This window comes from Coenobita brevimanus, chromosome 23, assembly GCF_032717465.1.
Source record: "Coenobita brevimanus isolate Jiangsu-jjx chromosome 23, ASM3271746v2, whole genome shotgun sequence".
NCBI classification, from domain to species: Eukaryota; Metazoa; Arthropoda; class Malacostraca; order Decapoda; family Coenobitidae; genus Coenobita; species Coenobita brevimanus.
Genome location: NC_136976.1, coordinates 5,036,720 through 5,060,891, shown reverse-complemented (window position 1 = coordinate 5,060,891; position 24,172 = coordinate 5,036,720). Strand labels below are relative to the sequence as shown.

Genomic DNA, 24,172 nt, shown 5'->3' with positions numbered 1-24,172 from the left:
CTAATACTACTGCCACTACTGCTGCTGCTACAAATAATAATAATAATAATAATAATTGTTTAAGTACATTATCATCACGATCATTATCAGCATGATGATCACCATATCACCAGCACCGTTTTATCAGTAGCACCAAGCAGTTTCTAACACTCCAACATTTCCACCTCCATCACATCTACAACTATCACAGTATCGTTATCACAATCATTATCACCAGGGCCGTGCAGTGTGATGGTGACAGGAGGGCCATGCGTGGTGGTGAGACGCCTCCTCATCCTCTCCATCGTTATCACCACCACCCTCTCCATCACCCCGCCGTCACCACCACCAGGTATGTTCAACACCACACTATCACCACCATATTTTGCTGCTGTTAAGGCTCCTATCACCATACTCTCTCTCTCTAACATTTTTTTATCACCATTACGACATTCATGCACCACAGCTACAATCACTGCTGTAATAAAGTTCAGTTACCATCATATTATTATCACCGTACTGTCACCTCTACAACACCTACTATCACCGTGCTATCACCAGTACCATACCCATTACCATATCACCACCACCATACCCACCATCACCATACTGTCACCACCACCACACATATTATCGCTATCCTATTACCATTAACTCAACACTTTTTGCTCCACCACAACCGGCTCCATCAGTACCATCATAGTAAGGCTGTACCGCCACTGTGGTGCAGGAGAGGGAGGCCTTCACGTGGTGGCACCGATATAGCTTTGTGACTCCACGACCTGGTTATACAGACATCCCAGAACTCCCTTTTTCACGAGGTTATGTAGACGTCCCTCAGCTTCCCTTTTCTCGAGGTTATACAGACGTCCCTCCCCTTTTCTCGGGGTCATACAGACGTCCCAGAACTCCCCTTTTCTCAAGGTTATGCAGACGTATGTATATGGGTCCTGATGCAGACGTCCCTCAACTTCCCTTCTCTCGAAAGGAGCTAACACAATGGACTACAGGAGAGGGGCAGCTTTAGCCTGAAGTTCACTGGGTTCTCATTCAGATGAACTTGAGGTTGCAAGTGCTGCACCACTGCTTTCCTATTACCTTTCATCACCAGAAGACTGTCACCACACCGTCACCACCACCCAAACACTCACACACACCAGTTATGTTCAACACCACCATTAACCCCTTCAGCCCAATGATGTCTTTTTTGTTGTCTACTGTTACTACTAAAGGACAATTTAATTCGGTTTAGGGAAGTCCAGTAGCACCCTCATCCGTGGGGCTAGCATCTACCTCGCCACTGCATGGTTGGAGCCCCACAGGTGAGGGTGTTATACAGTATGATGTTATTACAGTATATTTTGTTGTTAATGTATGGGAAAGTCTCTCCTAATTTAATATAAAAATGATCTGGTGCTAACGAGAGTAAAATTCTAAAATATATAATGTACAGAATGGGTTAAATGTTCTGTTCTATATTGGCCTAGCCTCGGGCCTTTATACCGCACAAGGGTAATACGGAAGTAGATATTTTTATATTTCTCAGCTGTTCTTACAATTCATCTGTCTATCTATCCATCTATTACCAGACGCCTTACTCCCGTGAGTGGCTACAAACAAGTTGCCTCCATGTCACCCTGTTCTTGTCATTTGGTTGCCCTCCCTTCAGATCCATATGCCCCTCTCCAGTTTATTTTTTCATTCCATCCCAACCTTGGTATCCTCCATCCCCTCACTCACATACACTTTTCTAGTCAGTCTTCTCATTCTTCATCCTATCCACGTGGACAATCCACCTCAGAGTATTTCTCGTAACACTTTCAGTCACGTCCACATCAGTACAACACTCCTTTACTTTCTTATGTGGTTGTGTCTCCCCATGTAACATCGTTTTATTAGTATGAATGCAGTTAGGATGATGATGTAATTCGTCCACTTTAACTTTGGTAATTTTTTCATCCTATTGCAACTCATTTCTTGTAGCTCACTGATAGGATGAGACTTTGTATCCTTTCCATAGATCTGCTTTATGACAAGCATTGTATTCTGATGTTAATTTATTAATACACATCAGCACACAAGTTGGAGAGATTTCAATTTGAAGCAGAGTTAAAGTGGACACACTATAGTAATGTAGTGAATTTTTACATCAGATGAAGGGAGTCCGAGTGAAGACATAATGAAGCGAATGACAGGTGCGCCTCGGGACTCCATGCTCCGCTACCTCCTCATAGCCATGTCGGGAAAAGGTCCACGATACCCCCAGCCACAGCTACTCAACCGCGGCGTCAGGAGAATGGGTTCAGAGTTTCTTGGCAAGAGGAGTGGGACGTCGACCTGGGAGATGGATGCATGTGAGGGTAATGAAGCTTGTGAAAACCAAACAGGTGTTGAGGCATCAGATGAGGAGCTCAAAAAAGAACAGCCAAGCTTCACAGGGCAGTATGATGATGACACAACTATGAATGATGAATCTGAAGACAAACCATTTGATGCCAAGGCCAAGAGGATCCCAAATCTTCAGTCTCGAAGTCCTTATCGGAGCCACCTCAACAATTTCTTCTCCATATACTTGCCTAAAAACATGGGGTCAGAGTTTCTGGGGAAGCGGATGGGATCAGAATTTCTGGGGAAGAGAATGGGCTCAGAATTCTTAGGGAAACGGGCAATGGGCTCGGAGTTTTTGGGGAAACGAGCATTGGGTTCAGAATTCTTGGGCAAGCGAGCAATGGGTTCAGAATTTTTGGGCAAGAGGGCTATGGGTTCAGAGTTTTTAGGCAAGCGCGCAATGGGCTCCGAATTTTTGGGCAAACGTGCCATGGGCTCTGAATTTTTGGGCAAACGTGCAATGGGATCTGAATTCCTGGGCAAGCGTGCAATGGGATCTGAATTTTTGGGAAAGCGAGCAATGGGTTCAGAATTCTTGGGCAAACGGGCAATGGGATCCGAATTCTTAGGGAAACGTGCAATGGGATCTGAATTTTTGGGGAAACGTGCAATGGGATCAGAGTTTTTGGGCAAGCGAGACTATTACCCTGATGCAGAGCAGAAGAGAGCAGTTGGTTCTGAGTTCTTAGGCTGATCTAATTCTCTCCACTCTCTTAATAACTGAAGGAAATGGCTCGGGTGTATGTGATATCCGTAGACTGAGTGATGATTGGTGATTATGTGGAAAGTGAGAAAGTATCACTGGCATTAGCAAATATTTCTTCATTTAAGGTTATTTACCTTAAAATTTCTTCAATATAAAGTTACCGATGCATTAACACCTATATTTCACTTATAGTTTATCATCTTTTTAACCTCATAACACCTGCAAAATTGTTGTGAAATATATATATATTTTTTAATAGCTTTTAACCTCCCAGTCATGAAACAGACGCATATCACAAAGTTGTTTCACATAAAATAGCATTGGTCTGCACATAATCCTAGACTTTTAAGTGATGTGTGACAGCAAATGTGCTTTGTTTGTATTGTAATTATCCAGACCCAAACCTGTCCAGATTAACCAGGCTGAGTCAAGTGACCATTAACATACTGTAACCTATGCTGAATCTAAGCTTTTAATATATTTTAATCTATAAAGCAAATGGTCAGAACAGAATGAAGCCCCTTTCTCTACAAAAGAAAAATTATTTTAATGCCTGTTGTACTTTTTCATTCTCTGTATATTGACCACCTTTTTTTAATCATCATCATTTTCCTCTCTATTTCACTCTGAATTTGGTTGTCATGGTAGTGCATTTCAATTGTTCATCTTTTCCTGTTAGCCAAATCGCTCGGCACATTGAGGAGGAGTGGCGAGGGATACATGCCTAACATATTTTTATTTGAACTTTGTAGTGCCAAATCTTCCATAGGGAATAGATTAATGATTATTCTATGCACTTTTACCTATCAGCTTTTGAGTCTTAGTATTTAAATTTCAAGAGTTTATATGTGACTGAAAGCAAAGATAATTTTCCAGTTGCTTGTTTAAATGTTGACTAATGTAAAGATGAGTAGGAAATCAAACGTGAAAGAACCTCTAGCGGCAAAATACATTTGATAAAGAAACAACGTTCATCAGAGACAGAAATGGAAACTGAGTAGTGTGTTTTGAAAAATGTTTCCTAAAGACATGAAAACTACAGGGGTTTTCTTTAAGACTGTTTATGTGTCAGTCTTTTACGAGATAACAAGAGTTTATTTAAGCCATAAAATAGGAACTGAAGTGTATATTTGTGAAGAATCTGCTTCCTGATGGTATGACATGAAACATTTTTTTTTTTTTATACACTTATTATTCATTTAGGAGTAGGTGCAAAGTTCTCCAGATGCTTAAATGGGAACCAAATACAGTATGTATATCTGAATGCTTCTGTATCAAAGGCATAACATGAAACCTACAGATATTTTTAACACTTATCTTTCTGTAGACAACTTTTCTTAACACATACTGTAACGGGAACTGAAGGAAGACTTAATATATGACAAGAACTCTGATGAAATGCTAGTTTAATAATTTTCTTAGGAGTAACGTTAAGTGGCTGGGTTAACGTTGTACAAACAACATCTGAGTGATAGACAGACACAACTTTTTTGAAAAAATATTGTATTAAGTGATACAATTATATGATACATTAAAAAATATACATAAATCATTAGGTATAATAAAAATAATGCCATATGAGACAGATCCTTTAGGTACAGTATTTTCAGCAATACAGTCTGTATATAATGATGATGATTTTCCTTAATTCTTAAACATCAACTTATAGTCCAGTAAGAAAATGTCATGAAATAAATATATAAATTCATTAAACAGTGCGGCCCATAAACAAAATATATATGACATTGGTTTATGTATTTACTAAACACATGAAGCACCGGTAAGTAAACAGAAAAGCATCATATAAATTCATACACAGTGTCTATTCATTACCAGAAGTCCATGAGCAAAAAACATCACAACAGTTCTTACATTTACTAAGAATTTAACATGCTTAAGAATACCAAACCAAAATTCTGAATTTAAAAAATATGCCAGAATATTGTACCTAAGAATATCAAACTAAAACTATTTAACTAAGAATGCAGAGCAAGAATTAATTCAGATTCTTGTACAGAATTATTTTATGGAAGAAAATCATGACAAAAATAACTAAGAATGTCATGTTAGGTGTTTTAATTATGACTGTCAGGTCAAAATATTATAACAGAGAATGCCATGCCAAATTATTTTAACAGAGAATGCCATGCCAAACTTCTTTCAGCTAAAAATGTCATGCCAGAGTACGTTTTCCAAGTCTTTCCCGCTTCTCACTCCAGCCTGAAGGAAAATATTTACCAGCTCTCATATGAAGATGGAGCAGATTTTAAGCATCCTGCAATCTCCTTACTAGAATGCTAAGGTCAAATTTATACCAGGCTTCAAATGAGGAAACATCTTGCCGCAAAATGTTGTATATATATATAAATCATAAATAAAACTCTGAAAACAGATTATATTCTATGACTATTCCTTATGGAGAGAGAGAGAGAGAGAGAGAAATATAACCAGGAGAGACAACCAACTCCATCTCTCTAACAACTAACAGCATTATTATTACAGCTACCATCATCATAATCATTATCATCATTATCCAAACCTGGATTTTGCTAGAAGACATGGAATGACGTTAGATTCAGAATCAAAGAAAGGGATATATCACCATCCACTTACTTGATATAGTGCTGCTCTCGGGTGTCTGCCCTTTCCTCTCCTCCATCCTTCTTTCCATCCATCCTCTTCTGTCTTTCTTTCCTTCATTCTTTTCTCTTTCTTCTGCCTGTGGATGACTTTACACTCCCTCTTGTGTCTTTCTTTCCTTCATTCTTTCCTCTTCCTTCTGCCTGTGGGTGACTCTACACTGAGTGACAAGCCAAATGGTTTCCTGTACACCAGGAAACCATTTACTATGCTGGGTGATAACCATATAACCAAAGTTTGGCTCCTGGTGGTTTAGTGGGTAATAAAGGTGCTCCAATAGGATTCAGCTAGTGAAGGTTTATATCCAAGGGGTGGTTGGGGTTTATTGCTCACGTAATGCCACTCAGGGATGAGTGAGGCTGGTCACTCTCATCTTAAATGCCAGGACCAACTTTCCTAGCCCCGAGCTCCTACGCTCCTCATGGGGCAACGTAGGATTAGATGATGGATGGATGAGAACTATCAAACTGGCATCATCATCATCATCATTACCATCATCTCAACCCTAATTCCTGCCTAAGAGATGGGGTAACATAGGATCCAGAAACAGAGAGAGCACGCACGTAAGAATCCTATCAAGCAGCCTACCCGATTACATGGGCACACAATCATTCATATACAACCCAAAGAACATCAGTTATAGAGGATGGTCTGGAAATAGCACTCCATGAGAAACCCATGTGGCAGTACTGTATCTTACATGCTGCAGGATGGCCTAGTCTGCTGGTGTGGGCATGAGTGTGGCAGTGGGAATATGAAATGAATAAAGGAAGTAGGTCAGACATTGATGAAACTAACTAAGTCATTCTTGCATAAACAGCACTCCACTTGAAACTCATAAGGTGGTACCTTATGAACTGGTGGGACAGCCCAATCTGCTGGTGTGGGTGTGAGTGTGGCAGTGAGAGTAGGAAATGAATAAATGAAGCAGGTTAGACACTGACAACAACGACTAAGGTGTCCTGACATAAATGGTGCTCAAAAAACTAGAGTCCTGTTATGCATCATCACGAAAGCAGGGCGAAGAATCCTGGGCATATTGCAATATCCATCATCAATGGTGTTGACTGTTGCATGTAGAATGTGCTTTTGAGTATATATATATATATATATATATATATATATATATATATATATATATATATATATATATATATATATATATATATATATATATATATATATATATATATATATATATATATATATATATATATATATATATATATATATATATATATATATATTAACAGAGTCTATAACTAAAGGTAATACTGGAATGCTTAAATAAGTATACAGTAATGTGGAATGTCACAGTGGGGACACCCATTGTCCACACACTCACTGTAGACCTTCAGATGACTCTACAATGAATGACCAGGTAAATGGTTACTTGAAACCTAGGAAACCATTTACTACACTGGGAGACAGCAGATGGACACCTAATGATCTAGTGGGTTAAGGCATTCCAAAAGGATGTGGCTCATTAGGATTTAAATTCATGGGATGGTCCATGATTCTTGCTCACATAATGCCACACAGGGAAGAGCAACTGGTCACTTTTTTCTTAAATATCTGGAATGAGTAGCCTTACCCTGGACCCGTATGTCTGTGCTTCCATTGAGACAGTAAAGGATTAGGTGATGGATGGATGGTGTAAATTTCATTCCTAATTCAAAGTTGTTTCATTACTAAGCCACTGATAATTAAAGGCCTATTTTTCTACTTAAATTTGCTCTTTATTTATTTATTTTTAAAGCCAGAAATGAGTAAGTGTTTTTTTTTTCCCTTCATTCATCAATCAGAAATATGCTTTTCTTAGAGCTGTTTCAGAAATAGTGAGGGTACTATGAGACCAGGCTGTTATTTTTTATTTATTTTTAAGTGGTTAGAACACTCTGGTTGGCGTAAGGGCTTGTATAGGTGATTGGATGTTTATCAGTCATGTAATGCTGTCCAGGGAAGCAGTTTGGTCATCTACCCATAAATATACCATACTAGAGTAGCTTAGCCTCAGGCATTTACACCTCAGTGATTATGATGGGACTGGCTATTACTATTTACCTACTTAGTACAAGCAACATTCATAAGCTTAACAGTTCCTAGGTAACTTGTGGCTACAGCATATGGGAATGAATCAAACCCATGACACGCTGCACCAAACTCACCATCCATCCTGACTGCCACAACTGCCCCCATATAGTTTGGATAATAGGTTGTAATCTTAGCTAGGGCAACTTCTGCAGCTTCCTCCGGTGGTAGACCCGATCGCATCCCTTCAACAGTAATTAGAGCTGGCATAAATCGCATCATAATATCCCCATCGCCTGTTGCTGCTGCTCCACCCACTGCCCTATCAACATATGCCCCACTTCCTGGTATCGGTGAATCTCCCACCCTCCCTGGAATCTTATATGTAGCCCCGTTAGTTGAGGTTCCTCCTGCTATTTCCCCACGACTGTCAATGGCAATCATACCAATAGTGTCATGATTATTAGTATCAAAATTCTTTCCTTCACCAGCCACTGACCACCTCATATCCTCCTTCCAAACTGATTTAACTGGCTCATAAGGTCCACAGGAAGTTGCAGGATCAGGTATGACGTTCTTCCAGTAGTTTGGCTGGCATGACCCTTCCTTCCAGTTTTTATACATCGCTGCAGAGGACTCAGTGGTTAAATTCTCCTCCTTGAAACCCATCATGAGTGCGAATTCCGTTGCTTGATCACCCACAAGCATTGTGTGTGTTGTGTGTTCCATCACTTTCCGGGCAACTGAGATTGCACTCTTTACTCTTCTAAGACATGCCACGGCTCCAACATCGTGGGTGGTTCTGGAATATGGTTTGGGATTAGCTTGACTGTCCAAGGACAGTTAGGGACCAAAGTTCACCTAATATTCCACCTGTACTACAGTAATTCACTTTCCTCTGGTGCCTAATATTCCTTTGCTGACAGAGGCTTGGTATGTTCCCAATATTTCTCATATGTTACCTCTCACTTTCCTCTTCCGGTTGATATTGTATTCCTAAGTTAAGTGAGGCTTTGAACATTTCTTTGCCCTTAAATACAGAAATATGGCTAATTTTTTCCACTTCTACTTCACGTTTCTCTGCCTATTATTCCTAAGTCGCAAGAGGCTTGGCATGTTTCTCTGCCCACTGAAGATTCTGGCTACTATTACTAAGCAATGCAAGGCTTTGTATGTTTCTCTGCCCAAAACTATGAAAATCTGCCTTATTTCTCACCTTTTTATGTGCTTACTTTTCTCGGCTGGCTATTATTCCTAAGCTAAGAGAGGCTTGATATGTTTCTCTGGCTACTGATGAATCTCTCTGATATGATGTGTCAGGGATGAAAGTGATGGATGTGCCCCAAGTTAGAAACAGATGTAATGGAACTACAGTATATGCCAATATATTTCTCTGATTATATCTGATTATCTGGTGATTTAAGTAACCAAAAAACTATCCAAAGATATTAACTGTATAACTGACTACAATCTTGGATTACCAACAAATTACCCATATACAGTACTGTATAGTAAACTCTCAATTATCCGTCTGCGCAATATCCAGCCCAAAGCAATATCAGATGCAGTTGTCTTGGCGCTATTAAAGCAATATCCGTCTAAATTATGCAACATCCAGCACCAAAACGGGACAGAACCGGCGGTCCAGTTCAATATCCAGTGTTCAGGGGTCTCAATTGGCTCATAGACGGTAGCCAACCGGCGCCAGAGGAAGGCCCGAAATTCAGGAGCCAATGAAAATGCCCGATATGTGCTAGCCAATCAGAATCCGTTGTGGGTGTGCCACATCCGGCGCCCCAAGAATACCGCTGTGCTCTCATTCTCGCCCATGGATGTCGTAGAGTCAAGGTGTGCCTGTGTGCTCAACACTTCTGACCATGCGGTCGCAAAACCCTGGAGCTTTGACTAACTCTGTGGCATCCTATGTTCTAGCTACTGTACTGTATTGTACAGGTATACCTCAGTTTAACGATGCAATTGGTTAAGTAAAAACCCATTGTTAGGCAGGGTATCGTATCTCAGGGTACATTTAACATGTAAAGTATAAGGATGCATTTTTGAGCCTTGAGTTTTCTTCCCAACCAAGTCCTAAACCCACCCAAATGAGTCCAAAAACAAATTTAAAACCAACCTAAATGATCTAACACCTGTAAACGAAGCTAACCTAAGACTAACACTTGTAAATAACTCACTAAAAACAACAAATAAAATCTGAAAATCATCAAATATGTCTGAAAAAAATCAAGATTAGTAAATTGTACCCCAAAATGACAATGTTCACTCCACCTATGGCTAAAACACATTAATTTAAGTCTTAAAACAGTTTATAGGTCAACCTAAACACACAATTTTAGTTTAACATATCAATATTGGTTTTAAAAAATCAAAATCCATCGTTAAACCAGGGTTTGGCCATCGTTAGGTAGTTTTTTTTTTTTTTTTTTTATGTGACCGACTCTGGGCATAGGCTTCACAGCCTGCTTTCAAGGCCCAGTAGTCCTCCTACATACCGCATACCTCTACATGTCACCACTTCGGCGCTAACACCCACCGTCCATATTGAGTACATGCTAGGGCTGTCTCATACAGGACTGGTGTATTGGTATTAGCGGGGGTATTTTTACAACATGTCAGTGGGCCTTCTGGTAGATCAGTAAAGTCTGATTTTATGAAATTCAAATCCTTAAACTGTTCCCTGCCTCAGCGGGATTTGAACCCAGGTCCGTCAGGACTGCTGGCCAACTCTCTACCGATTGAGCCACCCCCTTCGCTAAGCCTGGGTATCACATCTAGAGGTATCGTATACTGAGGTATACTTGTATTGCAAAGCTAGTGGTCTGTCAGTGCTAATGTCCTAGTGCTCTACTGTGATTGTTAAACCATTCCTGTGCTGTACTGTGTACGGTACTGTTTATGAGTGTGACCCCCAGTGCTGTTTCTCCCCATCGATGCCAACATTAGGTGAGTACTGTACTTATAACTGTACACAATGTACAGTACAGTACTGTATTACTGTACTGTATCATTACTGTATTGTTTTTATATGCTTAGTTTTCATCTTTTACTCATGGCAAAGTTATTAGGACGGGATCGAGACGGATAGAATCACAAAATCCAGCTCAGAGCTGAATGCTGCACCGGATACGCATTACTCGACATTTCACTTTATTCAGCTTAGGACTTGGCTGAATTACAACGGATAACTGAGAGTTTAATGTACAGTACTTGATTACCTAGATATCTGTTTAAAAAAGCCTGATAATCCAGTCTGATATTTCAAGTTGTTTCCTGACTGTCCTGTTAAATAATTTGTATAGCTAATTTTCTAGTCTCCCCTGGTGTTGGAGAGGGACACGTTCTCAAGCCAGCACTTACATAACCAGTTGACTCTGCTGCCTGGTTATACAAATGACCCTCTACTCCCTACCTATCCCCTTAAAAGAGAAGAGTGGACTGCACGAAGGCAGCTTCAACCTGCAGTCCACTGGGTTCACGTTCAGATAAGCTTGGGGTTGCAAGTAATATTGTTCTTGTTTTTCCCTTCCTTTACTCAATGTACTGAACTTTTATAAAGTCATCTTCCAAACCACATGCCCTTGTCCTCTTTCTTACCTCACTATTCTCCTGTTCCACATTACATAGTCTTCTTTTCCCAACAATACCATCAAATTCAGTTTTTATCCACATCCATACACTGCTATCATCATCATCCAGATCTCTTTTCCTGCCTATGAGTTGGGTAAGACAGCCCAGAAAAAAAAAAAAAAAAAAAAAAAAAAAAAAAAAAAAAGGCAGGAGAAACTACCTAAAAGGGTCTGCCCAAATAAATGGGTCATACTCTCATTCACTCACCATTCAAACCCTGGAATCCTGACAATCCTATCATCATTGTTGTACTCCAGTTCCCCACTACAACATAGATGGGTTAGGTTACCTCTGCTTTGCCCTGTCCTCTGCCATTTGGTCACCCTTCCTTCAACTCACAGTCCCCTCTCTCATATATCTCTCCACTCCATCCCTCCATCTCATCCTTAGTTTCCCCCTCCTCGTGTCTCCTCCACCTCAGTCACATACGTTCTTCAAGTCAGACTGTCATACTTACCCATCCATAATCATTGCATCCAAGGTAGTTTCTCCATTTTCGTCCGGACTGCCACCATACCCAACGGAGCCATCACACTGCAGCACCTCACACACACTACAACCAGCCTCAATTGCATCCAAGGCTGCTCCTGGTTCTATCTCATTATTGAGGATGTCCCACGCTGAAGGAAGTGTACTGTGTAAGCAATCTTTAAATTGTACCCTTTTTAGGCTAACTTGGCATAAAACTGCCATCTCTCTGTCTTGAATGCTGAGTTATAACAACTGATTAACACTAGAATACAGTGCTAGTCATAAAGACGAGCTACAGAAGGGATGCAGAGCTGTAGCATTGCCTTTTTCTTCCAGTAACCTATGTGAAATAAGCAGGAAACAGACAAAACTCTGGACCAAGTTAGTGTGAAGCAGGCAGTCCTTATATAATCCATGTAATCATATGACCATAATTAATATAGTTGTTGTAGCTGCTGTGGCCCAAGGCTCATGTGGAGATGAACCCAATGGACTGCAGGCTGAGGCAGCACTTCTGCAATCCACCATCCCCCTTCCAGAGGACAGGGAGGAAGTTGCAAGATGTGTATAATAGTACCAAAGACATCCTTATCCAGCATCATAAGGAACAAGAAAACATTTACAACCATCATCCACTCAACTGATGAGTTGCCTACTTCTTCCTTCACTTTTTCTTTTTCTGTGTCTGCCCTCCACTCCTCCTATTTCTCTCATCTTTCCTGTCCCTTTTTATTACTCTTCTTTTCAGGGGGCTTTACACTGAGTGACAGGCCTAAAGATTTCCTGTAAGCCAGGAAACCATTTTCAGTGCAGGGTGGTAGCCATATAGCCAACCCATATGTGTTCCCTACTTGTCAGCAAGTGGGTTGGTGGTGGGTTAGTGCCCCTCCCCGTAAAACAACTAACTAAAAAACAAACGGCCACCCCTTACGGGGTTATGGTGTCTGGCTATAAATAGATAGAGAGACAGACAGACATTTAAGTCAGTTTATCATACCCATCATCATCATTATCATCATCATCATCTCCAATACCCTGCTCCCTTCTGCAAACCCTAAGGGCAAGGGATGGCCATGACAGAACTGCCTCCAGGCTACTTTATCCTCTTACCCTGTATGAAATCATGATGGGTCTGTGTATTGAAAGTGACTTTGGGAAATTAGTTACACCTCTTCCATGGCAATGTATACTGCACACTGTATGAGAGGAACTATGTAATAATAGAAATACCTACAGTATGTAAATAAAAGGGAATAATATACACAATAAACTCATCAGAAAGATACGGCATGAAGACTCCTGTGCCACCCAGAATACAACCTTGGGAACAACAATTTCCCTACCCTTGGCAAAGAGTGTGTTGGTAGCTAAATATAAGTGAACTAAAGATAAGTGTGTGTGTGTGTGTGTATACAAGTATATATATACAGTGTATATATATATATATATATATATCCCATTGGATCCCAGGGGTGCTAGGCGAGGCATTGCACTAGGAGGGTACTAAGCGTACCGTCCTCCGCCTATCGGCTTATAGTCGCGAAGCTCATAGGTCCCTACTCGAGGGTTCCCTACTTTATAAAGACTTGAAAAATCCTAGTTCTTCCAATACTCGGGACACTGGGCTCCAATGGGATATATATATATATATATATATTAAGCAACGTTGGGTCTGGTTAGTACTTGGATGGGTGACCGCCTGGGAACACCAGATGCTATTGGCATCCCTACGTGTCAAGTGAGGTTGGTGGAGGATTAGTGCCCCTCCCTGTAAAACAATTAACTCTAAGCCGTTGGCCACCCCGTTTGGGATACATGGCATCTGGCAATGAATGAATGAATGAAATATATATATATATATATATATATATATATATATATATATATCACACACAGTCTGCCACAGGAAAAAGTATATATCTGTTGTCCATGTCTGGGAGATTATAACTAGTAATGCTGCACAGAACAGCACAAAGAAATGAAAACATGCATCCTGACTTGTTTCCGTTATGTTAACTAAACATCTGTCATATGTCACACTTTTTTGTGTTTATATTTTTTCCTGTGTGTATACTTCTTCCTGTGGCCAGCTGTTTATAGAGGCAACAGGCTGTAGAGACAGTATGTATTGATGACAAGTGGCAATGGAGCCTTTGTATTAGGAACTGTGATGATATATGGTTTGGAGGCTTCACCAAGGAGTACAGTAATGACAGCTGCATCTGTTTTACATTCTATCACTTTCCTTTCTGAAACATCATCTCAAAGGAATCATTTATGGACAGAGAAATGTACCAATCCTTTATAATCTACTGTTGTTCTATTGCCAGACACCTTAAACCCATAAGAGGTGAACACAGACAAATCACCTTTATGTCACCTGTCCCCTGCCATTTGGCTGCCCTCCCTCCAACTCACACCCTATTCTGTCATGTATCTCTCCACTCTATCCTGACATCTCATCCTTGGTTTCCCCCTCCACCACACATACTCTTCTAGTCAGTCTTTCATGCTCCATCCTCTCTATAAGTTCAGAAATATTACCCACTGAAGGAGAGAGATTAAATATAAGGCAAACTTTTATCCCTGAGTATACCTAGGCAACCAACCTTTCAAAGTGGCTGCAGTAAAATTCCATGTATTGATGACAAGCGGCAACGGAGACTTTGTTTTGGGAACCTTGACAACGTACGGCTCCAGGGCTTCACCAAGGAGTGCTGAGGTGACAGCTACAAGGAATATCACCAACTGTCCTCCATTTGCAGCCATGCCTTTCTTGTTATAAGTCTCTGGCAGTGACGAGCTTCTGAGAACTGAATAAGACCATTCTTCATAAGCTAGAATAAAATATGGAGTTTTAAATTCTATGCCAATATGTACATCATGAAACTTCCTGATACAATAAGACCTCACTATAACGGACTAATTGGGGCCCAAACCATTCCGAAAAATGTGAAATTCCAATAAAAGTGACATCCAGAATTTTTCCGACATGTCAGACATTAGTCCGGATCGCATGAACAGTTTTTAAACTGTTTTGACTACCACTGGGGTACTGTACTGTGTTATAACTTCACTATATTTAATCAGATGGTATAATATATATAATAATACTGTACTGTACACTGATAAACATGTCTTTTATTTACCTTATTGTGGTGAACACAGCTGAAGTGGTCTGGCAGTCCGGACTGCTTCTGGCTTTATTGGACTTTTTTCAATAGATAGGAATTTAGTCCGGTAGCTCCTCGAGTCCAATTAAAACGAATTCCGGTCTATTGAAGTCCGCTACATCGAGGTTTTACTGTATTTTTGGTGACCTACATTTCTCGCGAGCAGAGTAAAATCATCAGACATTTACCAAAATAAAAAAAAAAGTAGGGATTCTGCAGACAAAGGTTATAAGGCTGAAACAATTAATACAAAATAACAACGAAATAATTAACCCTTTCATGATCGAAGCAACTGTAGCAATACATTCGAACAAACGCCCCCCAAATTCTATTAAGTTTAAAGTAGGTATACAAGCCTGAGAGTGTTAATAATTGTACAGTAACAATGGTGATGATGATGACTATGATGCTGTTCAGCACTATACTCAGTTTTTTTTATCGAGGCAAAGATGCACTAGCCAGGTTGGTGATGACTGGCTGAATGCAACATTACTTCATAATCTCTTTACTCGTTAACATTATTAATTGACAGCATATATCTGAGGGGGTAATTTGGGTCAGTAAATGTTTTTCCAACATGTTGCATTCACCAATCATCACCAACCTGTCAAGTGCATTTTTGCCTCAATAAAAAAAAAACTGAGTATAATTTCTTCTTTTCAAAAGATTAATGTGTATATTAAATGTTTCAAACAAGTAATGCTGGGCAGACATGTAATAAGGGCTGGAAAGAACACAAAATAATTTAACAACTGAATTAGGATAAGGAGTTCTTCAGATCAATCCATCCCCAACATCTCTACTAGTCAAATCTCATCTAACTTACTTTATCCAGACCTAATCTAATCTAACCTAACCAAATGACCTAATATGACCTAATTTAACCTAACCTAATCATTTTTTTTTTTTTTATAGATAATGAATGGAGGAAGGAAAAACAAAGGAAAAAAAAAAAAGTACATGTGCCTAAAAGCATCCTCCATTCATAAAATATTTATAACAACTGGATTTAAATTGAAGTGGACTAAATGTTTGTGGGAAACAACAACCAGGAAGTGAATTCCAGAGAGTAGTAGTTTTGGGGATAAATGAATTTTGATAAGAGGTTCTGCCTTGTGGGGGAGAGAGTGTGAGTTCATGGGCGCTCCCACCTGCCCAAGTATTTCAGGAGAAAATGTGAAGGGGAGGCACAATTGAAGCCAGTTCATCAAAGCATTTACAGTAAAAATATTGATAAAATAATGCTAAAGAAGCAACATCTATACGTACTGTTAATGGAGGAAGGTTCTGTGTAATGACAGGATTATGGATTAATCTAATGGCTTTATTTTTAATTTTGTCCAACTGCCTCAATGCAACCGCTCCACATCCACTCCACAGTGGTGAACAGTATTTGATCTGAGAACGCACATGACTTTTGTATATTGTGGCCATCCGCTCGTCAGTGAAGAACTCACGAACTCTGTACATAGCCCAAGTCCCAATTTTTTGGATGCATTTTTAGCAAGGGATTTAATATAAGCTGTCCAGCTTAGGTTGGAGTTTAGAGTAACACCTAGGATATCAGTTGTAGTGGATATGGGAATATTGACATCATTTAAAATTATGTGAGAGTCTGAGGGATTTTTTCTGTTGGAGAAATTAATGTATTTAGTTTTCTGAGCACTGAGACCAGATTTGATTGTCCCCATTGATTAATTTTAGAAAGGTCCTGGTTCAGAGAAATTGCTGTGTTTATTTGGGAATTTGTAATATCAAATTGTGTAAAGGAGGTACTAAATGTGAAAGAACTATGAAGGGTCGAGTCATCAGCGCAAGGGTGTATTGGGTTGTGAGTGACAGATAAGTCATTTATATGAATAATAAGGAGGGTTGGTGCCAAAACTGATCCCTGAGGTGCGCCAGCATTTAAGGAATGAAACTGAGAATAAATTCCATCTACCATGATCCAAATTTTTCTAACAATGGTCTAACCAAACCTAATCAATCTAATCAAACCAAACTTGACCTTCCTTAACCTGGTTTAACCCAACCTACTCTAAACTAGAATGGCGTGGGTTTGGCTGGGTTTAAGGGACAGATAACCTGTTTACAAAGGATACTGGAATCTCAAAATCCACCAGCTTCATTGGTTACGTAGCTGTCCTTTCTCAAATTCAAGTAATTCCATCAGCAGCAGAGAAAGAGCTAGTCGGTTTGTTTTCACCTGACAGAACTGAGCCACTCCCAGAATTTGAATACTCAGTTGTCGTTGTATAATTTTTTTTGAGGTAATCTGTCTCCTTGGTTACTGGTCATAACCTCTACTCTCAGCCATCAACAGGGGTGAAATGAATTAGGGATCTTTGTCAGGTTAAAACAAATGACTTCTCTAAGTGACGTAAAAATTCACAAAATATCCCTGTCGATATGCAATACACATCTTTTACCTTTAATACACAATCACGTGGGTTCGGTCAGCTGTTCATGTTTGTAAACATTGTCCGAACTGTCGACCGGAGGACTTCGCTGTGAAAATCATTGAATGAACCTTATCTCCTTCCTGTAAATGAATCTACATAGATAATTATGCAAATGTTTCGTCTGCCTTCATGCTGAAATTTGTTCCCACATGTAATTAATAGAGATAATCCTATTTTTCATTATGTCTATATAATCTGTTTATCAATGTGACTTGCTGATTTCACTATTTGAGAGAAAGAGTTCAGGGTCCTAAAGGAGAAAGGTAAAATGCATAATGCAGCGTAGAATTAAGGGTGATATTGAACTGCCATACACTCATTTCCTAGTGTTAATGAAGGGGTTGTTGTTTTAGACATTTTCCAATCTTCTCAGTCACAAATTCCCCCTTTAATTCAAGCAGAGTAGCTTCTTATACTTAGTTCACCATTCCACCTTGTTATTGGTCCATACCATAACGAACTCTCTCATTTAACAATTAATATTATGTAATATTATCACTGTAGGACAAAATATAGAGCTGCCATTCATGGACAACATGGCTTCAGGCAGGGTCATTCCCATCTCTCAGCTGCTTGTACACTATCTATCTATTGCCCGACGCCATAATCCTGTAATGGGTAGCCATTTGACTTTGAATTACTTGTTTTATAGGGAGGGGCACTAGCCCTGCACCAACCCACTTGTTGACACGTTGGGAGCACGTATGGTTTGGTTATATGGTTACCACCCAGCATTGTAAATGGTTTCTTGGCTTACAGGGAACCATTTGGCTTGTCACTCAATGTAAAGCCACCTGTAATGGAAAGAAAAGCAATAAGAAATGACAGGAAAGATGGGAGAAATAGGAAGAGAGGAGGGCAGGCACAGAAAAAGAATGATAAAGGCTAAGGAAGAAGTAGGCAGCACTACATCAAGTGAGTGGATGATGGTTGCCACCAGTGGCTTGTACACAATGAAGGAATATTGGAGGACATAGAAAGGCCATAATACATATGTTATTTATCTGAATTTTGCCAAGGTTCTTGTTGAGGTTAGCTGTGGCATTGTCCTCCATAAACTGAAAGCAATAGGCATCTGTGGAAATGTGGAATTATGGCTTCATAGCTTCCCTCCTGAGTGGAAGCAAATGTTGTCAGTCCAAGGAAAATTGTCTGGCCCAAGCAGTACAATCAGTGGGGTCACCCAAGACTCAGTACTAGGGTCTTTACTTTTTCTTATAATGACCAGAAACATTGATAAAGATCTCATATATTCACATACCACCTCTCGCATATGATAAACGTTTCATGAACAGAATCTGTTCTCTGGAAGATGCGAGTCTTTTGCAAGAGGATGAGGATAAAATACTAACATGAACAAAAAGAAACAACATTTCCCTAAATAGTAATAAATTTGAACATTTGAGATTTGGTCTGCATCAATACATTAACCCAAGAACTGCAAGTTACATTCTAGAATGCTCATTGTTCACCTGCTACTTACATCAAGAACTGCGAGTTACGTTCCAGAATGCTCATTGTTCATCTGCTACTTACATCATGGAAGTTGAGCCATAAATCTTAGTTTCTGCACTTTGCTTTGGCATAAATTGTGGTCAGCTGTTCATTTGTAAGGCAAATGGAGGCATCTAATTTACCTTATCATACATCTCATAACCCTATCGGTTTCCAGTAAAATGACAGTGTCAGTTTTTTTCTTGGATTAATGCCATGGTTGGTGTCATATCACCATGATTTTAGATATACTTAGTGCCTAAACTCTAGCACATAATGACCTGAAAATTTAGGAACGTACACTTCATTACATTCCCTATCAGTCTGTAAGAACAGAATTGGCAAACTAATAACTTTGATTTTTTTTCTTTTCTTCCTCACCACATCCTAATGGCACAGTTGACAGGTTAAGGATGACACACAGTACCCAGTGCCATGGCCAAGGAACATGTGAAAGATCTAGGAGTTCAAAAGATCAACACTGCCACCTTCACTTCACTCACTGCTTTGACATAGCAAGCAGTGGCTTAAGCCTGACAACTGTCAGGCTAGATACTATGGTCTGACAAATCTAAACTGGCGGCTAGAGTGTGGCGCGACCCTCTGTACAGTGTTGCTATGTTTCCCAAACCCGCTATGTGAAACGGCAGTTATATATGTAAAAGGCTTCACAAATTAGATAAACACATATGAATACAATGTTAACGTGTGTATTATAATATATGAAAGAACAGTAAACTTATTATGCATGAAATATTTATACGGCAGTACAGAAACGTGGCATAAATATTTTACAGCGTTGCTTAAAAAAAAATGTTGTCACTTATTGGCTTTTACCATATTTCTGGGGTGGGTGATAGTGTCACAATTATGATTATAAGATAATGTGCAGGAATATAAGTAAAAATATGCCAATTTCTTAGTAAAAGAAAAAATAATACATTAAACCCTCGTGAGCGGCAGCACTCACACAGACCAAGACTAACCCGGCCAGAGCCACCATCATGTCACTTTTCTTTGTGTCCTTACCTCCTGGGTGGTGTGGAAATAAAGTCAAATTTACAATATGTACAATATAATGTAAAAGAAAATAACCAAAATGTATCCTAAAACTCTATAGATGAGAGAGAGAGAGAGAGAGAAGGGGGGGGGAGGCAGGCCAGGGGAGGTGTTGAGGGATGGATGAAGGAAGGGAAGGAAGGAGGGAGAGAGTGATTGAATTAAATATCATGGCGCCGCACCAGCGAGGTCATCTGGCGACAAATGTAAAACAATAATAAATATTTTTAAATATAATAAGATATAATAAAAAGATAAAGAAATGAAACCATAAGTTTATAAGTCACTCATAAAAGAAACAAAATTCCCCAGGGTGACGCACATCTCCCCCAGGAGAGAGAGAGAGAAAGAGAGGGGGGGGGCACGCGCCTATGGAAAACGTGGCAACACTGTACAGAGTTTCGTGCCCCACCCTAGCCGCCAGTATAGATTTGTCCTACCATAAGAACCTTCAAGACCTTATGTCCAGAGTTCATGCTCACTCTCTGGAGGTCACTGGTGCTGCCGAGACTTGAATATTGCTGCCAGCTATGGGTGCTGCATAAATGAATGAAGTTATGAAATTAGAATCACTGCAAAGATCCTTCAGTTGCAGAATACAAGACATGCAGGATCTAAAGTACTGGAAGAGGCTACAGCATGAAGAGGTTGCCATTCCTATGTGAGGAGAGCTGAAGGTGTGTCCCAGGGAGTGGCAACCATAGACCATGAAAGTTTCACTTACAGTGGGACATGGCTTTTTAACTCTTTGCCTCTGAATCTCCAAAGTCTTACTGCCATATTCCCTCATGCCTTCCAATACAAGTTGGACAGATGGCTGTCACGAGTTCCAAACCAACCTCTCACATCAGGCTCCCTATGAAAGTTTCACCTACATTGGGGCACGACATTTTAACTCTTTGTCTCTGACTCTCCAGAGTTTTCCTGACATAAACCTTGATGCCTTCAAATACCAGTTGGATAGATGGCTTGGATAGATGGCTGTCACGAGTTCCAGACCGGACCAGCCTCTCACATCAGGCTACCCTGTGAAAGTTTCACCTACAGAGTGACATGGCATTTTAACTCTTTGCCTCTGAATCTCCAAAGTTTTACTGATCTATTCTCTGATGCCTTCAAATATCAGTTGGTTAGATGGCTGTCACAAGTTCCTGACCAACCTCCCACACCAGGCTACCCCAGTCTCAGTTCAAACACGCACCACATACAGTAAAGAGCAACAGATTTGCCTGGTGCTAGCGGATGCCCACCTCAGCTGCATCAATAATGGATGGAATACTACAAAGTAAGTGGTGAGGAATTGGAAAATGTGAGTACGTTTAAGTACTTGGGTAGTGTGATGAGTAAGGATGGAGGTTTGGAGGGTGAAGTGCTTGAAAGGGTACAGCAGGGAAGAAAGGTTGCTGGTTCTTTGAAAGCAGTGATAAGAAACAGGGAAGTGAGCATGGAAGTGAAAAAGTTACTACATGACAGTATTGTGATACCAACTCTAACGTACGGAAGTGAAGCTTGGACGTTGTTGGAAGGACACAAGTCAAGAGTGAGAGCCGTGGAAATGAGTTATTTAAGAGGAGCCTGTGGAGTCACATGGAGAGACAGGCTGACGAATGAGGATATAAAGGAGCGTTGTGGTGTTGATGTGGATGTGATAGGAAGCGTTATGAGGAACACACTGAGGTGGTTTGGCCATGTGGAGAGGATGGAGGGTCAAAGACTGACGAAGAGAGTGTATGTGAGTGAGGTGGAGGGGGAAAGAGGGAGGGGGAGGCCGAGGATGAGATGGAGAGATGGGGTGGAGAGGTATATGAGAGAGGGGGGTGTGAGTTGGGAGCAGGGGAGTGAAATGGCGGGGGACAGGGCGACTTGGAGGCGATTTGTTTGTGGCCACCCCAAACGGGATTGAGGCGTCTGGCAATAGATAGATAGATAGATAGAAGTAAAATAAGTTCACATATGTTGGAAAATGAGGATCTGCTTTACAACATACAAATTCTGTGGAAATTATCATTATGATATCAAGGTTAGGACTGATGAATGGTGCTTTCATGGCTAGGTTGGATTCCAGTGAGCTTGGTTTGTGCGTTAATTGGATGAGATTTTGTAATTAGTGGTAGGTGGTGGCACCCATCATCCACTCACCTGATGTAGTGCTACCTACTTCATGTTTAACCTTTAGCATTCTTTTTCTGTGCCTGCTCTCTTCTGTTTTATTTCCCCTGTCATTCCTGTCACTTTTTGTACTCTTCTTTCCTCTTCAGGTGGGTTCACATTGAATAACACACCTAATGGTTTCCTGTAAGCCAGGAAATCATTTATGATGCTGGGTGGTAACCATATAACCAACCCATACGTGTTCCCTACATGTACCGTAGGTTGGCGGAGGGTTTGTGCCCCTCCCTGTAAAACAACTAACTCAAAAGACAAATGGCCACCCCTTACAGGATTATGGCATCTGGCTACAGATATATACTGTAGATTGTTAGTATTTGTATGCATTTTGATGGCTGACTAAATTTTCAGTGGGAAACTTGGAGAGAAGACAAGATGTAATTGGTGCTGAAAGACGTTGTGTGCAAGAGCATGAAAGATGTTGATAATTTACCAGTTTATATTGTTGAGAGAATGGAGAATGAAAGACTGACTAAGAGGGTGTATGTAGGTGAGGTGGAGGGAGGGAGAGGGAGGGGTAGACCGAGGATGAGGTGGAGGGATGGAGTTGAGAGGTATATGAGGGAGGGGGGGTGAGTTGGGGGGAGGGGAGTCAAATGGTGGGTGACAGAGTGACTTGGAGGCGTTTTGTCTGCGGCCACCCTTTGCGGGATTAGGGCGTCGGGCTATAGATAGATAGATAGATAGATAGATATTGTTTACCTGTGATCAGGCAGAGTAATTCTAGAATAGGTATCAACATGTGAATTTCTGAGGTACCTTGTCCTCTGCCATCAGGCTGCCCTTTCTACTACGTCCCTCACTCATATTCCTATCCACCCCATCCCTCCATGTAATCCTTTCTGTTTCCCATCCTCCACTCTCCTCCACCTCATTCACAAATCCTCTCCTAGTCAGTTACTCATCCTCTTGGTGAACATCCCTCACCACATATTTAACTGCTCATGACAGAGCTGGTACAGTAGATCAAGGTTAGAACTTTATATACATCAAGATAAATATTTTATTATCCTCAGTATGATCCCCCCCCCCCGTCTATCATTTGTACTGCTAATGACAGCCAGTGAGATATCAAACACTTTCCTGTAATTGAAGTATGGTCAGATTAGTCTAGGGTTTTTAAAAACAGGTTTAGGCCATTGTGACACTTCCCATTTCCTGTTGTGTGTTTTAAATATTACTGATACAGTACTTTTGAAATACTGTTTACTAAAGGTTACTATACTCAGTTTTTTTTTTTTTTTTCAAGGTGAAGATGCACTGGACAGGTTGGTGATGATTGGCTGAATGCAACATTATTTCATAACCTCTCTCTACTCGTTAGCATTATTAATTGACAACATACATCTGAGGGGGTAATTTGGGTTAGTAAATGTTACTGGGACATGTTGCATTCAGCCAGTCATCACCAACCTATCAAGTGCATCTTCGCCTCAATAAAAGAAACTGAGTATAATGTTCAGCACTGTAACAGAGAGAGAAAGGTTGAAGGGAGTCAGTAAGAGGAGGGAATTTGATGAAATGAGATGTATTTTAACTCAACTGTGTTTAGAGGTGCTATGTGGGATGAGTTCCCTACAGAATGTATTATAGAAAGAATTTAGTGGGAGTATATGAGAGTGGAGTGGCAGGGAGAGGACCTACAGAATGTATTATACAAAGAATTTAGTTGGAATATATGAGAGTGGAGTGGCAGGCAGAGGAAGAGATAGACAAAGAATTAAATACAGAATATGAAAGAGAATGGCTGGGAGAAGAAGAAAAAGAGGTCGACTGAGAACCGTATAATGTATATGGAATAGAATTGCTGGGAGAAGAACCAGATGAAGTATGGTATATGGGAGATTAAGAAACAGTGGCAGAATGAGAACCAGATAGAACAAAATAGTGAGGTACATGAGGAAGGTATGTGAGAATGGGATGGCAGCGAGAAGAGGAAGTACAGTAGTAGACAG

At 40.3% G+C, this 24,172-nt stretch overlaps 2 protein-coding genes across 2 annotated transcripts; one reads left to right on the top strand and one right to left on the bottom strand.

The window, feature by feature from the left end:
- Positions 1-221: 221 nt before the first annotated feature.
- On the top strand, positions 222-3,184 carry LOC145392842 (uncharacterized). Its single transcript, XM_080267128.1, has 2 exons — positions 222-331; positions 2,133-3,184. The coding sequence occupies exons 1-2, from the start codon at positions 232-234 to the stop codon at positions 3,059-3,061; spliced, it is 1,029 nt and encodes a 342-aa protein (XP_080123254.1). The 5' UTR covers positions 222-231; the 3' UTR covers positions 3,062-3,184.
- A 4,404-nt stretch (positions 3,185-7,588) lies between these two features.
- On the bottom strand, positions 7,589-14,678 carry LOC145392841 (N(4)-(Beta-N-acetylglucosaminyl)-L-asparaginase). The gene is made up of 3 exons (XM_080267127.1): positions 14,470-14,678; positions 11,847-12,009; positions 7,589-8,546 (listed from the first exon to the last, which is right to left on the bottom strand). The coding sequence occupies exons 1-3, from the start codon at positions 14,627-14,629 to the stop codon at positions 7,778-7,780; spliced, it is 1,092 nt and encodes a 363-aa protein (XP_080123253.1). The 5' UTR covers positions 14,630-14,678; the 3' UTR covers positions 7,589-7,777.
- Between the last annotated feature and the right edge of the window lie 9,494 nt (positions 14,679-24,172).